Genomic DNA, 15,575 nt, shown 5'->3' on the forward strand with positions numbered 1-15,575 from the left:
CTCATGTAGGTTTTAGATGATGGGATGGTGTCATAATAGTCTTTGATATGTGCAGCCCTTTGAGCCTCTTTGTGATTAAGGGCTATACAAATAAACATGACTTGACTTGACACTGTTGTTTTGACTCATTTCATGTCGTTTTGCACTGTTGGTCTTTAGTTTTTCTCTTATGCGCTGTCTACATCATTGTTAATATCGGTCAATTATGTTGCTGTTCTTTGATAACCACACCCCTTAGGGCTTGATATTCTTTTGTAACTTGGACAATAATATAAAGAGAGTGCATGGGAGAGAACTTATTAGAACTGGTTGTAATTTCTTATCTCAGGCTTTGGTACAGTCATCTCCTGTTCTCCTTCATCCTATTCTATCCTCACATCCATCATCTCTTTCCATATTTTTTTATTGTTTTTATGTTTTCGTATTTGATTATGCTATTTCATCTCATTATATTTTATTTGATATGTGTTTTGAATTGATCTTTGTGAGGAGTGCGAAAGTGACCCTTGAAATGGATTTGTTACAGACAAGTAACAGCGGGGCGTCAAGCATTGTCAAAGACAGAATCAGAAGCAAAAGCATTGCCTACCCATCACCGTATGCTCTGGATAGGTGAGGCCCTATTTCCTGCTGTAAATTGCTTTTAATCACACCTTCCCCTTCAGAAGAAGACACATGTATAAGGAGCAGGCCTGTCCTGCCCCTTTAATCATTTTTATTCATGAAGCAGTTCCACAGTTTTATTTACTTAAGCGCAAAGACTTGACAGACCAGCTTTCGAAGGGGCCCTGCGGCCACCAGCGCATTACTGAAAAACAGCAACTTATTCCAGTTACTAGTTACTTTATTTAAAAAGTAATTCTGTTACCCTCAGATCACTGACACCGAAAAGCGTAGGAGGAAACTACTAGTGGTTTGAAGTCCATTGGCAAAAAATATATGGAGCGTCTCAGCCAAGTATTAGTTTGCAAGTTCTCAAGAGCTCTTCCACATGATTTTTTAAATTTATTTTATTATGTGGATATTTTAAAGCAGTTTTTTGTGGTCGGCTTCAATGCCAGTATGTATGGTCACTTGTAACCAGTTAGTTACTTTCAGGGTAACGGGCTATTTTTGGGTGTTTGTAATCTGGGGGGTAACGGAATTACTTTTTACGTAGCTAGTAATGGTAACTACTTTTTTTGAGTGACGGCCCTTAAACTGGTTCAAAAATGTTCCTCCTATTACAAATGTACCTTTGCCCATGCTGTCTTCAGGTTATGCCAACGCCACGATGACCTGGCCATGTATGGCCGGCGGCCAAGCAGCGATTCGCTGGCTTTGGCGCTTTGTGACCCGGGCCTGAAGCGACGTAACAGCAGCGAATGCGAGGAGGACAGCCTGCCAGAGATTTACATGGACAGCGGCCTGTCCACTTTGAGAGGCTCGCACGGAGGATACGACTCAGAGCAGGAGGGAAAAGGCCTGGAGGAGGACGAGGACGAAGAAGAGGCTCAGATGACCAAGAAAAGGGAGGAGTTTGTTGCCAATAGCTTAGCTGAGGAGACGTCTGACACTGAAGTGAGCAATTCATTATGATAAGTTTGGTGTCTCTTAGAAATGTCTTTATTTTATAAAGTAAATGCACTGTTTTCTTCAATAACAATAACATTTAACTAGTCGAAAATATACCCCTACATTGTCGACGTGGTAAATTACAATTTTAGCCGCAAATGTCTGATTTTAACGCAATGTCTACTTAGGTGTATTCAGCCCTATTTCCAGAAACTAGCACTCCAGTGTTCTGAGTACATTGTGTTTGCTTTTTGCGTTAGAAGGCTAATGGATGACTTGAAAACCCCTTGTGCAATTAGGTACAACAGCTCAAATCAGCTGGTTAGAGAGGCTATAAAACTGACCTTCCTTTGAAGGTAGTTGAGTATCTGTAGCATCACCTTCATTTGTGTGGTTAAAATTTTGAATGGCCAGAAAAATAGAACTTTCTTGTGAAATTTGACAGTCTATTATTGTTTCTAAGAAATGAAAGCTATTCCAAGTGAAAAATATCCAAGAAACTTAAGATCTCCTTAAACGGTTAGTACTACTCTTTTCCGAGAACATCACAAACAGTCTCTAACCAGAAAGAGAAATGGCATGATGTCAAGTACATTAGAGTCTTTAGCTAGACAAACGGACGCCGTACAGGTCCTCAACTAGCTACTTGTTAAATAGTACCAGCAAAACACCAGTGTCAACATCCACAGGGAAGTGGCGATTCCGAGATGCCTAGGAAGAGATTAAGATGGGCAATAGAACAGACATTTGACAACTCATTTCATAAATACATAAAAGTGTTGCATTTTCACAGAAAACACAAAATTGTCTGGGTGACCCCAAACTTTTGAACGGTAATGTAGTAGATGTGATATGTTGTGTTGTGTGATCTGCCGCATTAGCAAACAGAGACTCAGGATGGTGAGTCCGCATTCGGTTCTGACAGCAGCTCCGTCCTGGACTGGAAACCGACAGAACCCTTCAGGACGCCCGCCTCCACCTTGCCGCCCACCCCAACTACTAGGCGCTACCGTAAAGCCGTCAGCGCCATTAGCGTGAGGGTATGATTCACAGCTTTGATAGAATTGAATTGAATAGTCTTTAATGCAGGGGTCTCAAACTAAATTTACTCGGGGGTCGCCAGAGCCAGGGTCTGGCTGAGGTTGGGCCTCAGCCAAACTGCGCTGATAAAAACATTATGCTGTTCTTAAAGAAACAGTGTTTTATATTTGTCCACTAGATGTTGCTGTAATGTATAGTGCAACTAAAAATGAATCTGAGGAAGACTACAAACTACGGAGACTGAAAGTGAAACTGGAATAAAAAGAAATGTTGGAGTAAAGAAAGCAAAACAAGGAAAATGGAATAAGAAAGAAAAAAGGAAAGAAAGGAGTTAAAGAGAAATAAGACCAAAATGAGGGGAGGGGGGTATTTTCTCTCTTTCTTTCTTTTCACTTTTTACTTTCTCTTCTTTTATTTTTTTATTTTTTCACTTCCTTTTTTCTCGAGTATTAGTTTTTATTTTATTTTCTCTTTTCTTTCAGCCTTTTTTATTTTCTTTTTTATTTCTTTTCCTTTTTTTTGTTTTATTTTTTCTTATCTTTTCGTCTTACAAAAACAATGTAGTGAACATTGTTTGCAACGAGTTTAGACATGGGGCTCTGGGAAAAACAAGATAAACTCGTAATAAGACATAAAAGAGAAAAGCGAGAAACTAGAATATCAGGATAAATTGGCAAAAATATTTACAAACTAGTGCTTGGAGACTGACCTAAAGTGTAAGTGCAAATTTCTTTCAGTTAGAATAGTGCAATGCAAATAGTATGTTGTAACAATAGTGCAATAACATTAAGCAGCTACAAAATTCCCAAATAAGTCAAAAAAACGGACGGGATGGGTGACTTTGAAGCATTAATACAAAACCGAATTTTCCTCAGACGGAGCGCAAAGATGGTGGGGATCTCGGCTACATGACGTCTGAGAAAGCTTACAGGATTGTGATGGCCGGCGACGCCGCTGTGGGAAAGTCCAGTTTCTTGCTGCGTCTCTGCAAGAATGAGTTCAAACTCAATTCCAACGCCACCCTTGGTGAGCACCGCAACGTCTACAGTAATCCCTCGTTTTTTGCCGGGATTATGTTGCAAAGATGTTCTGTGAAAGTCAAACTCTGCCAAGTAAAAACCTTTATGTATTTATAAACAAGGTTGATTGGACAGGTGCTGGAAGAAGTTGAATCTTTAGGTACTTGGGTTGTGATGTGGCTGCAGTTGGTGGAATGGAGTGCGAGGTATGTCACAGAGAATCACGGAAGCAAGGTTTTGGGTGCTCTGAGGAGAGTGATGAGTATGAGTATGGATGTTAAGAGAGGTCTGTATGAGAGTGTGATTTTGCCGATTGTGTTGTATGGTGCTGAGACTTGGAGCCTGAGTGCAGATTTGAGAAGGACATTAAATGTTTTATAGATTGGGTAGATTGAGAAATGAAATTGTGAGAGACAGAACTGGAGTAGTAGTGGAACTGAGCAAGAGAGGACTCGGTTGGTTTGGACACACGGAGAGGATGGAATAGGAGCAAATGTTGAAGAGGATCTACAGAGCAGAAGTGTATGGAAGGGGACCAAGAGGAAGGCCGCGATTGACGTGGATGGATGGTGTCATGAGTGCACTGGAGGAAATAAGTCTAAATGTAGTGGAAGCTAGAGCTCTTATTGGTGATAGGAATGAGTGGAGAGGTGTTGTGAAAGGATAGTGGGATGTCTGGGCGCATTCTAAGGGATGGGCCGGGCACCCATATGATGCGGCAGGGGTAAACCAGTGAAAGCTGTCTGGCCCTGCTGTTGAACAGAAAGAGTGTGTTGTGTCACCCTGACCTAAGTGACATAGCTGCTTTCTTGTGTCCCGTTTCTTCTGGAGGGACGAAACCATGACCATCGTAGGTGCCGCGGTGCTTAACTTGTTTGAGGGTTTGGGCATTTGGGTTGGCCATGCTCCAAAATATTTTGTGTTTTTTTGCTACTTTTTCCAATTCTTTATTTCCTTTGTTTTTCTATGTGTTTGTCTTGCTGTCGGTCACCCCTCTCAATGGATATGACCAGGGATGATAGATAGATTATCTATTATACATTGAAACCAAAAAACAAACCCAATTTTACATGCTCAAGCATTTGTTTAACAAACAAAAGTAGTGTGTATGTACTTGATAATTTTTTTTTCCAAATAACTTCTGTACTGTCAAATTATATTTCTTAAATAATCTTGCAGCTTCAACACACTACTGTAACGATGAAGGACACGATTCATTTTCGTTAATTGATACTTTGTCACCATCATGTGGATGATAAAAGTGTGGCGTAAAAAACAAACAACTAGTCAAGTCATATGTTTGTATAGTCCTTAATCGTAATCTTTACATGAGAATCTGAACTGAACAACGAGGGAGGCGAAGTGGAAGGAGAAGAGGACGACGAGGTGAGCGGAGAAGATGAGGTAAAATTTTGGACTATTTGATAAAGTTTCAGGAGCGAGCAGAGAGAGTGGGAAAGGTGAGATGGCACAACATTCATTTGGACAGGTAACTTAAAATTAGTTTTACCTGGTTATATCAGTATCAGAAATTATTTTCCCCCCATTTTATTAACACTCCACTTATTGAAACATAAATATTTTGTTTGTTTGTTGTACATGATTCAATTGTTTGTTTGTTTGTACATGATTCAGATTGAATCGTTTCTTGTACATGATTCAATTGTTTGTTTGTTTGTACATGATTCAAATTGAATCGTTTCTCCGGCGCCGTCACGAATGGCAGCCACTCCAGCAGCTCCCGTGTTATTTTCGATTGTTCTCAGTTATTTTCGATTGTTCTCAGCTTAGGGATGCTGCTGGAAAAGTGAATTTCCCTTCGGGGATGAATAAAGTATCTATCTATCTATCTATCTATCTATCTAATCACAAGGAGTCTCAAAGAGCTGTACAGAACACAACAACAAAAATATATAGTTTTTAAGCTCCAAAGATTGAACAAGTAAAGAAAAAAAAACAATGAAATGTTGTTTTTACTGTATTCAAATTTTAATGTAAGCTGTATGAAAACGTACAAAGATGTTCTTTAAAAGTAGGAAAGCTACCTATTGTATTTTTTTATTCATGAGTCTTCAGATTGTATTTTTTGCTAACTGGAATGCAACCGTAATTTCGTCGTAGAAATACAATAATAACAAAGATGATTCTGATTCTGTTTCTAGTTATAGTTGTTGAGGTAGATGTTTTATTAATATTTTCGGTACGAATTTATTTTAGTATGTGGTTATTTTAAAGCAGGAGTGGGGGGCTTAGATGGGATGTAGGCTTGTTTTCCAGTACATACGGTATTTTAATTTTTTATGGTTTTGCTGTTCATTTTTATGTTTGAAGTTAGAAATAGAGAGAAATATTGTACTATATCTGCTTTTAACTGCACAATACAGGACTTCTATTCCATGGATTTGACATATTGAATTTTTTCTTGATTTGCGTCACAGCTTTTAATTAGAGTGCAACAAATAAAACTACGAAAGTTTATCAAACTTTTATTTTTATTTTGTGAACGAATAAAAAAAGTTATTTACTGTCAATTTATATTTTTGTTAAATATGAATCGTGCCACTATATTGCACTATTGATTGGTTACTTTATATGTAATATGATTGATTTACTGACTTGGGCGGATAAAGCAGCTTACTATTGGGAACGTGATTCAGGCAAAAATATAAATTTGACCCAGAATAATTTAATTATCAAATCAAATCATCCATCCATTATCTGCACCGCTTATCCTCATTAGGGTCACGAGGGTGCTGGAGCCCATCCCAGCTATCTTCGGGGAGTGGGCAGAGGACACCCTGAACTGGTTGCCAGCCAGTCGCAAGGCACACAGAAACAAGCATTCACTCCCTCATTCACACATAGGATCAATTTCAACCGGCATGTTTTTGGAATGTGGGAGGGAACCGGAATGCCCGTAGGAAACCCACGCAGATATGGGGAGAACATGCAAACTCCGCACAGAAAGGTTGGTAGCTGGATTTGAACCCATAACCTCAGAACTGTGCCGCGGACGCGCTAACCAATCAGCCGCCGTGCCGCCCCAAATCAAACCACTTATCAGGCGTAAAAATGACACTCAAAGTGCTGTATAAAAGCATTCAGCATACAACAAGACAGTGAAATCCCGACTCCCCCAACAACCCAAAACATCTCATACACATTCACATACAATTGTTAAAATACAATAATAACAAAATAAGTAGTGATAGAGATAGAATAAGATTATATCAAGGCACAGACTAGCCATGTAAGAAATGGGAGCTGAGACCTGAGGGAGGCTTGTCCACACTGATAGGGATGCCCGCAGCTGGCCTCAGGATTTTCAGCCATTGAACCACACACCCTACCAGTGTGGTACCCCTAAATGAGGAAACACTAAAATATAGAAATACAAATAAATTATGCACTTATGTTATTAGTGTGATGATATATTATCATTATATTTTTGCCAGTTTTATCTGGCTGGCCGTATCTCAAAATATATTAATAAGATTAATTATGAACATTTCAAATCTATCAACTTTACTTGTTGTCACCATTATGTGGATGTTATCGAAAACTGCTTTTAGAAGTCCAATTTTGATGGCAATAGAAAGTATCTTCCTCTGCCTTTTGTACCCGTCCACAGTCGGTCCAGAGCGTTTTGTGACATGATGGCTTTTAGAGACACTTGAAATTGAAAAAGATTGGCTTTTTAATGTAGATTCATCAAGCTGTTTTTTGTACAAGTACATTATTGACGCAAGACTCAGAATGCAGAACACAATGCATGATGAAAATCTTGAGGAATGCTCTTCCCCCTGAGATTCGATCTGCAACCTCAGTGGAACTGTTTAAATCCTGTCTTAAAACACACTTCTATTCTCTAGCATATGAATAACCTACATTCCATGCTGACAATATCTGTGTATTATTTGTTATTGCAACTGCCATTGCAGCCTGGTCATCCTGGAAGGGGGATTACCTCTCAAGGTTTCTTCATTTTCCTTATGTTGAAGTTTTTGCGTTTTTCCTTGCTCTCCTGTAGGTTTTAGATCAGGGGATGGCGTAATAATAGTCTGTAGCCCTTTGCAACTCTTTGTGATTAAGGGCTATACGAAAAAACATGACTGACTTGAAAAGTAAACCGCGATGATACAGCGAGGGATAGACTATTCATAATCCGACCCAACATCTGCAATCAAACAACTGTTTTTCAGGCGTGGATTTCCAGATGAAGACGCTCATGGTGGATGGCGAGCCCATTCTACTTCAAATCTGGGACACGGCCGGGCAGGAGAGGTACGTGCATTGCTGCCAACGCCCGTGCAGGGATTCAGGGACTTTTAAGTGTGGGAAAAAAACGCTATCGGTCTTTTTGACTTTCACGAGCGTCGCCTTGTGCCCAGATTCCGCAGCATCGCCAAGTCGTACTTCCGGCGCGCCAACGGCGTTCTGCTGCTGTACGACGTGACGTGTGAGAGGAGCTTCCTCAACGTTAGAGAGTGGGTGGACACCATCGAGGTAACTAGCAAACTTCTGACTTTCAGCTTCCTTTCTTTGGGTTTGGATTCCTATGTCAGCCTTTTTTCTCTCTTTTCTCACAAGCAGCAGAAATGTGAGTTTAATCGAGGAACTCTGATGTTGTTGTGTTTGATGTGATTCGTGGTGTTTGCTGTTCATTCGTGTGTTTGTGCGTGTAGGAGATCTCTCAGGAGGACATCCCCATCATGCTGGTTGGTAATAAGTGCGACCTCAGGCAAGGGGCCGACAACTGTGTGCCCACAAGCTATGGCGAGAAACTGGCCATGGTGATGATCTTCGTGTTAATATACAGTGAACAAGAGAATGGAAGCCCAAAAATGCCATTAATACAGTGGTCCCCAACCTTTTCTTTACCACAGTCCGGTTTAATGTCTGACTAGCTTCTTGTTTGGCTTTGAGGGCAGTGGTGGGCTGGATCCTAACAACTTCCCGTCAATTGAAAATTACAGGACCGTCTCAGAGAATTATAATATTGTCACAAGGTTTTTCTTTCTGTTAAATGGTTGTATAACAAATTAACAGATTCTCAATTCATTTTTAATCAACTAAAATATTGTAAATATTTTATTATAGTATTGTCGCTTTGTATGGTTTACAGCCTACTAGTATAGTTTTTCACGATACTCTAATGTTTACAGATAGGATGTTTGAGTTTTTGCTATAATCAAAAGTATTAGAACAAGTCTTGCAATATTTCAGTTGTTTAGGAATAAATCCAGAGTATACTATTTTTCTATTGCAATATAAAAAATAACATAAGAACTTTAACACAATATTCTACTTTTCTGACATCCATACACATCACATAGTCATTTTAATCCCACTTGGTGAATTGGTCATGTGTCAGTCACAAACTGAGAATCTGTGATGTCTTATTTTGTCGACAGCGAGCTGCAAAATGGCTCCCTCTTGAAACAGATACAAATGGAGGGATTGTGCTCCTTCTCTTATATTTTACAAATGCTGTTTTGATCATCTAGCACAGTTGAGACTAGAAATTGTGCGTACAACACACTATAATGAAAATCTTTTTTTTGTTTTGGGCTCTCTGATAGAAATTAGTATATTAAAAGCATACTAAATGTAGTAAACGTTGAAAGAGGATTTACTTTTTCCCCCTTGAATCAACATCCGGGTTACGAGACTAGACAGGTAAAAACAAGCGCTAGAGTAACAGTTCCTTTAAGGTTTTTGTTACAATAAAACAAGTGAAACAGACTAGCCTGGGTTTGTGAGTACAGAACGAAGCTGTGAAGGTTTCACAAATGCGCTGACAAAATGGCTGGCTGACAACCATTAATATACCAAAGGGGTAGACGCAGATGAAAACAAAACCCAAGTCAGTGGAAAGTCCCAGCTTCACACCAGTCCTTTGTCCAGACTGTGTCCGGCCAGTAATAATGAATCCCAACAACTTCTACCTAAAACCAAAGTTGAAACGGTTTAGAGCAGTGTTTTTTAACCAGTGTGTCGCAGGAAATTGCTCAAGCTTCTTTTTGGAAAAAAGCATGCCATTGCTCGACATGGTTTCTGAGCCACTATAACATTCGGATTTTATTTTTTTGTTTTTCATACAAATTATCTGCTAATGCAGTATATTTAACATCTTATTTTATTTAATGAAACTTTAAAATTGCATGGCAAACTAAATAAAATAAATAAATAACTTCCCACATAGTTTTGCTGATTTTATAAAAATAAAAATACTTAAATAGCGGGAATGTAATAAAAAGGGTTGTTTCACTGGCCGTTAAATTATACTCACTTCAAGTACATGCAAGCTTTCCAGAAAAACAAGAAAAAAATGGCCATAATAAAACTTGAACAGCAGGTTTTTGTTGTTATTTTTAGTTTTTATTTGTTTTGTTTTATTATTAGTTTTTATTATCTTTTTTTTATTATTATTATTCTAAATACTTGTTTGTCCTGTTGATATTCTTAGCTGTTATTAATTATTCATTGTCTTACTGCTGTAACAAAATTAATTTCCCCATTGTGGGATGAATAAAGGATTATCTTATCTTAGTAAAATCCAAAATTGTACCAAAAATAAAAAACAAAATGAATCAACAAAATTATCATCTGAGCCACTGTAACCACAAATGATAAGAAAAAAAACATGACAATTTAAGCCTGATAAAGCAGACATGAAACTGGTGCAGGGAATTAATTTGTGTACCTCGAGATCTTTTAATGGGAAAATGTCTGTCTTGAGTCCAAAAAAGGTTGGGAAACACTATTGTAAAGACTAATCATGAGTTGTAATACTTTTTACTAAAAAAGGGAAGAATAAATGAATTAATGGAATAATAGGTTTATAAGTGAAAATTTTATTTAATTGTGACCATTTATGTAGTCTCACATTTCAACATTTCATAGATGTATTGTGTAAAGTATAAATCCTGTAAATAACCTTTTTTTAATCCTAAACAGACTTACAACACATTATTCTGTGAAACGAGCGCTAAGGAGGGCTCCAACATCATGGAAGCCGTTCTGCATCTTGCCAGGTGAGCCTTTTGCCGCCTTCCATTGTGTAAATACACAGACCATTAGCAATGCCTCCTTCTTTCTATTTCCCCAAAAAGTTAATACTAATAAAAAGCCAGAAAATCAGCTAATCTACAAATAGAATATGAGAACATGCTGTCGGTCGCAACTCCCACCTGGATCCTCACAAATAAACCATTCAGCAAGGCTTCAGTTTCTTGATTCTCAAACCACACCCCTTAGATCAGGGTACCCAAAAATGGCCACCAGGTATCCACTTTTGGCACCTAAATAGCCCCCACAGAGTGTGGTCATCATTGAACAGCAACATTATTGGCTGATTGTGACAATAATGTAAACCAGGCTGACAATATTCTCACTGCCAGGCCCAATAACAAAATAAGTAACGATAATAATAAGGCTCAGTCCACTGTGTAATCACTAGACAACTAAGGATTTAGATGACAGATGAAAAGGCATTAGATGTTATCTTATCATCACACTATTTTTACTCAGAGCACCACGTTGTACAATGTTGTTTTGGCTGAACTATTTTCCATTTTGCTCCATTACAACGTTGTATGCTGTGGCACTGTGATTAAAAGTAGTGTGATGATGAGACGAAATGTTATGCCTTTTCCTATTTTCACAATCCTAACAGTTAGAATTTGGCGCTCTCACTACTGTGATCCGGGTTAGATTCCCGTTGCATCCAATGCCTGGCATGTCACAAACCAGGACAGGAAACATGAAGGAGAACCCAATAGCGTAACGTTACTCACAATTTATTGGGAAGAGGAGGAATGCGTGCACACTCGATCAGGGGATCGATGGTCGCGGAAGTGGATTGAAATACGAACAAAAGAGTGGTCAAAATCAAACCGATCGGGCACGAAAATAAAACAGGATCAAACACAGGCAAATTCACAGGACGTGGCAAAACACAAAGAGTCTAGCAGGATTTTAGCAGACGCTCTGACCCCAGACAACTCGCAAAACCGCATTTAAATAGTCCGGCAGCAATCTGTCAACGCGTTTCAGCTGGTGTCAGTGGGCGGGGCCAATTGGACGCCGTTGCAACCGTGACAGAACCTGGTGACACACGGCGGGGAACAATTGGGCGCCACGGCAACCATGACATAACAATTGTGATCAGTGGTATTTGTCAACTAATCAATTATTGCTCGGATACAATGATTTACAACTGTAAAACCTTGTGTATAACGCGAGTTTTATTTTGGTAAAAAAAAAATGCATGTATACACGAATAAACAAAACAAAAATAAGGTCACTTTTTTTTCTTTCTGTTCGGCCCGTTACTAAACAACCCACGGCCCGGTACCGTTGTGCAGCCCAGGGGTTTCTGTCCACTGATTTTAAACAGTGTCAAAATAGCAAGCAACTGTGAGGAATGACTTGCATCCAATACATTGTCCTCTGCAGGTGTCCAACAGTAAAAACAGAAACAAGCAGAATAAACTTCTTCGAGACAACAAAATTTCTAATAAAACGCTTGTGGGATTTAAGTCCTAAATGAAAACTTTTAGATTAAACAGCTCAAATCAAGTATTTGTTGTGTTTCTACTCAGGGAATTGACCAAGCACGCCAAGCTGGACCAGTCCAGTCAGTACCAGTCACTGCCCAATTTGGACGCGCCCAGAAAAAAGCCCAACTTCTCCTGTTGCAACTGAGCAACTCGTCGGGTCTGGATTGAAACTTCTTGTGCCTGGATTTCTTTTTTCGTTTTTAATCAAGCAACAAAAGAACAAACACGTAGTGAAGTGGAAACATGTGAAGCATTGCAGAGCACATCGAGACAACTGCAACATTTGTCATCTGGGGGTGGGGGGGATTCCTCAATGGACAAAACGTTTTAGCCTAGGGTTTATTTTTGGGGGGCGTCTTGCTCTTTGCTTATTTGCCCTCATATTCTGCACTTTTTAGCTTTAGCCCAAGCTCCTATTTCGTAGAACAGGACCAAATTTTTATCTTTAAAAAAGGATTCAAGTGACTGTTAATGATTGTTGCCCTAACAGTGTTACACTAATACTAGTGATGATTCAGTCAAGTGACAAACATATATTTTTGTTTTTGTCATTACTGCTGTCTTTGATGGCGGCTTCTTATATATTTATGGTGTTTTTGAAAACGAATAAAAAAAATCTTATCTATTTTCTAAAAGCAATGTGGTACTGCCTGCTTTTTATTTTCGACATACTAGGACAGTGAAGACCTCAGAACTGTGCTGCGAACGCGCTAACCACTCAGCTACCAGGCTTTCTGTGCATAGTTTGCATGTTCTCCCCGTGCTTGCGTGTGTTTCCTCTGGGCACTTCCCAGATATCGGGCAGAAGGGGTCGATACCAGACAAGAAGGAACAGACAGGATTGATATTGAAACGCGATATCAAAATTAAACTGGACAAACTAGACGGGAACAATACCGGACAGGAAACGCAGACAGAAAATCGGACAGAGTCAAAACCCACGTCTTGCGGGGCAGAGGTTTGTTGACGGACTGACAAAGGGAGAGTGAGAGCACTGTGCTTGAATAGAAGGGAAGCCAATCTGTCAATGAGCTGCTGATGGCGCCACACAGGCGGGGCCAATTGGGCGCCATGGCAACCGTGACAGTATGACTGTATGAGTACCATTACCAATACCTGATTATCGGTAATCATTCGTCCCCCATCGTTTTAAGAGATCATCAAAGAGCATGTGGGACTAAATCAAATATGAACCACACACAGCTGGTATTTGTTTATCATCGTCATTCCTTTTGGGTAAACAGTGGGTCTTCCTGAAACAAACCCAGTACTCCTGAAGTCATTGGAGCCTAATTTAGCTTTTGTTTTTTCTGCAAGAAGAGTTTGTGGGCAACAGATGCTCTCGTTGTGGCCCGTGGGTTGTCATGCGCCAACTTCAAGCCAACCGAGCGGAAAGGACTCAATTGAGCTGACCAAGTGGTCTGATTCGACAGGGGTCACTGACTCTGTTAGTGCCCCTCACCAATTGGTTCCTTATATCCCAGCATGCCTCTAATAATGCCCCAAAAACTGCACCCAAAAAGAACTAGACAGTGAAACCCGCTTACCATTTTGAATCGTTAAAAAAAGACGGGGGGGGGTTTCTCCCCTTGACTGTTTTCCTGTTAGCGTCATCAAGGTTCTTTTCACTAACATATGTTCATTTTGCACCAGTGATGATGATAATGATAATGATGTGCACGTCTGTCCTCCATCTGTTGATATTTTCACGCGAGCGATGAGGCGGGACCGTTCATTTGTCAGACAACAGGTGGGCGAATCCAGGGAGGGAGTAGATAAATTGGGGACACTAAAGCACCAATGTTAATGGCATTTAATAATGTATTTGTTTTGGGATTGGGGGAACAAAGTCACAACAAGAATCACTTTGAAAAATTGCACTGCTTAAAGGGACATGCTGTATTACCTAGCACCTCTTAGCGGCAAAAAACAAAAAAACAATACTGATTTGAATAATCAGGGAAAAATACATGAACTATCATCTATATGTGCATATTTAATCCCTTCTACAAAAGACTCGGTGAACCGCTGAATTGTTATTTATGGAATTACTTTGTTGTTGCAATCAGAGTCAGCATTTTTTTAAAGCATAACTATCCTCTCTGGTTCTTATTTTGTAGATTGTACCTGCTTAGAAAATTTGTGACGGGACATTGTACTGTCCTCGGTGACTGAATTGCGAAATGTTACACACAAAAACTTGCACACCTGCACACAAATTTTTAAAATTTGAGGTAATCCCAACAAAAACATTAAAAATTACTGGCCTACAAAATGGGATCAAACATTTTGGAACACCCTGTAGTATTTTGTTACTGTTTTTATCTGGGGTACCGTGGCTTCAGAAGCCATTGGTTTCTGAGTCTGGAATGGTGGCGGTGGGTAAGTATAGCAACACTCTCTCCCTGCTATAAATAAAGTTTCAGGAGCGAGCAGCAGCAAGTCAACTGCAGGAGAGAGAGTGGGAAAGGTGAGATGGCACAACATTCATTTGGACAGGTAACTTAAAATTAGTTTTACCTGGTTATATCAGTATCAGAAATTATTTTCCCCCATTTTATTAACACTCCACTTATTGAAACATAAATATTTTGTTTGTACATGATTCAATTGTTTGTTTGTTTGTACATGATTCAAATTGAATCGTTTCTCCGGCGCCGTCACGAATGGCAGCCACTCCAGCAGCTCCCGTGTTATTTTCGATTGTTCTCAGCTCAGGGATGCTGCTGGAAAAGTGAATTTCCCTTCGGGGATGAATAAAGTATCTATCTATCTATCTATCTATCTATCTATTTCTGCACTTCATACTGGTAGGTTGAGAAATTTGCATTCATTTTACATAACATGAGGCTCACCTTGAGGGAGCTGACCTGATTATTTGTCATCTTGCTGCCAAAAGTACCCTCCAAAAACGAAAACCATTTGGAAAAAAATAGAAGAAAAAGTCACTTTTGAGTCTTCATAGTTTGTATGATTCTTTGTGCTTTGCAGCACTAATCTTTGGTTGTATTACAAAAGGGGTCACCAACCTTTTTGAAGATAAGGGCCACTTTTTTGTCCTGCGATTGGCTGGCAACCAGTTCAGGGTGTCCCCTGCTCACTGCCCGAAGACAGCTGGGATGGGCACTAGCACTCCCGCGACCCTACTGAGGATAAGCCGTGCAGATAATAATGATAATGGATGGGCCACTTTTTGTTACAGATTAGCTTGAAGGGCTAACAGTTTGATACGTAGTCCTTAAAACAACAATTTATGTTATTACTGTATTATTACCAGCAGAGGCATATTATTACCCAAGGCATAAGCCAGCTAAGCGGCTGCTTAGGGCCCCGCAACCACTATGGGCCCCCCAAGAGTAGTTAACTTTTTTGGAATTATCGCTTTGTGTGTCCACTC

At 39.6% G+C, this 15,575-nt stretch overlaps 1 protein-coding gene across 1 annotated transcript in view; it reads left to right on the plus strand.

Moving 5' to 3' along the window:
• Window positions 1-12,752, plus strand: part of rasef (RAS and EF-hand domain containing) — a 37,387-nt gene extending 24,635 nt beyond the window's left edge. The window contains exons 10-18 of the mRNA XM_088335078.1: window positions 527-612; window positions 1,257-1,560; window positions 2,436-2,594; window positions 3,471-3,621; window positions 7,817-7,898; window positions 8,006-8,120; window positions 8,300-8,407; window positions 10,575-10,651; window positions 12,221-12,752. Of these exons, the coding sequence (XP_088191204.1) occupies window positions 527-612; window positions 1,257-1,560; window positions 2,436-2,594; window positions 3,471-3,621; window positions 7,817-7,898; window positions 8,006-8,120; window positions 8,300-8,407; window positions 10,575-10,651; window positions 12,221-12,323 (1,185 nt within the window). The 3' untranslated portion in view covers window positions 12,324-12,752. The remainder of the gene's footprint in view (window positions 1-526; window positions 613-1,256; window positions 1,561-2,435; window positions 2,595-3,470; window positions 3,622-7,816; window positions 7,899-8,005; window positions 8,121-8,299; window positions 8,408-10,574; window positions 10,652-12,220) is intronic.
• Window positions 12,753-15,575: the final 2,823 nt, after the last annotated feature.

This window comes from Urocampus carinirostris, chromosome 5 (assembly GCF_059441175.1).
Source record: "Urocampus carinirostris isolate Australia breed hairy pipefish chromosome 5, RoL_Ucar_1.0, whole genome shotgun sequence".
Taxonomy (NCBI): Eukaryota; Metazoa; Chordata; class Actinopteri; order Syngnathiformes; family Syngnathidae; genus Urocampus; species Urocampus carinirostris.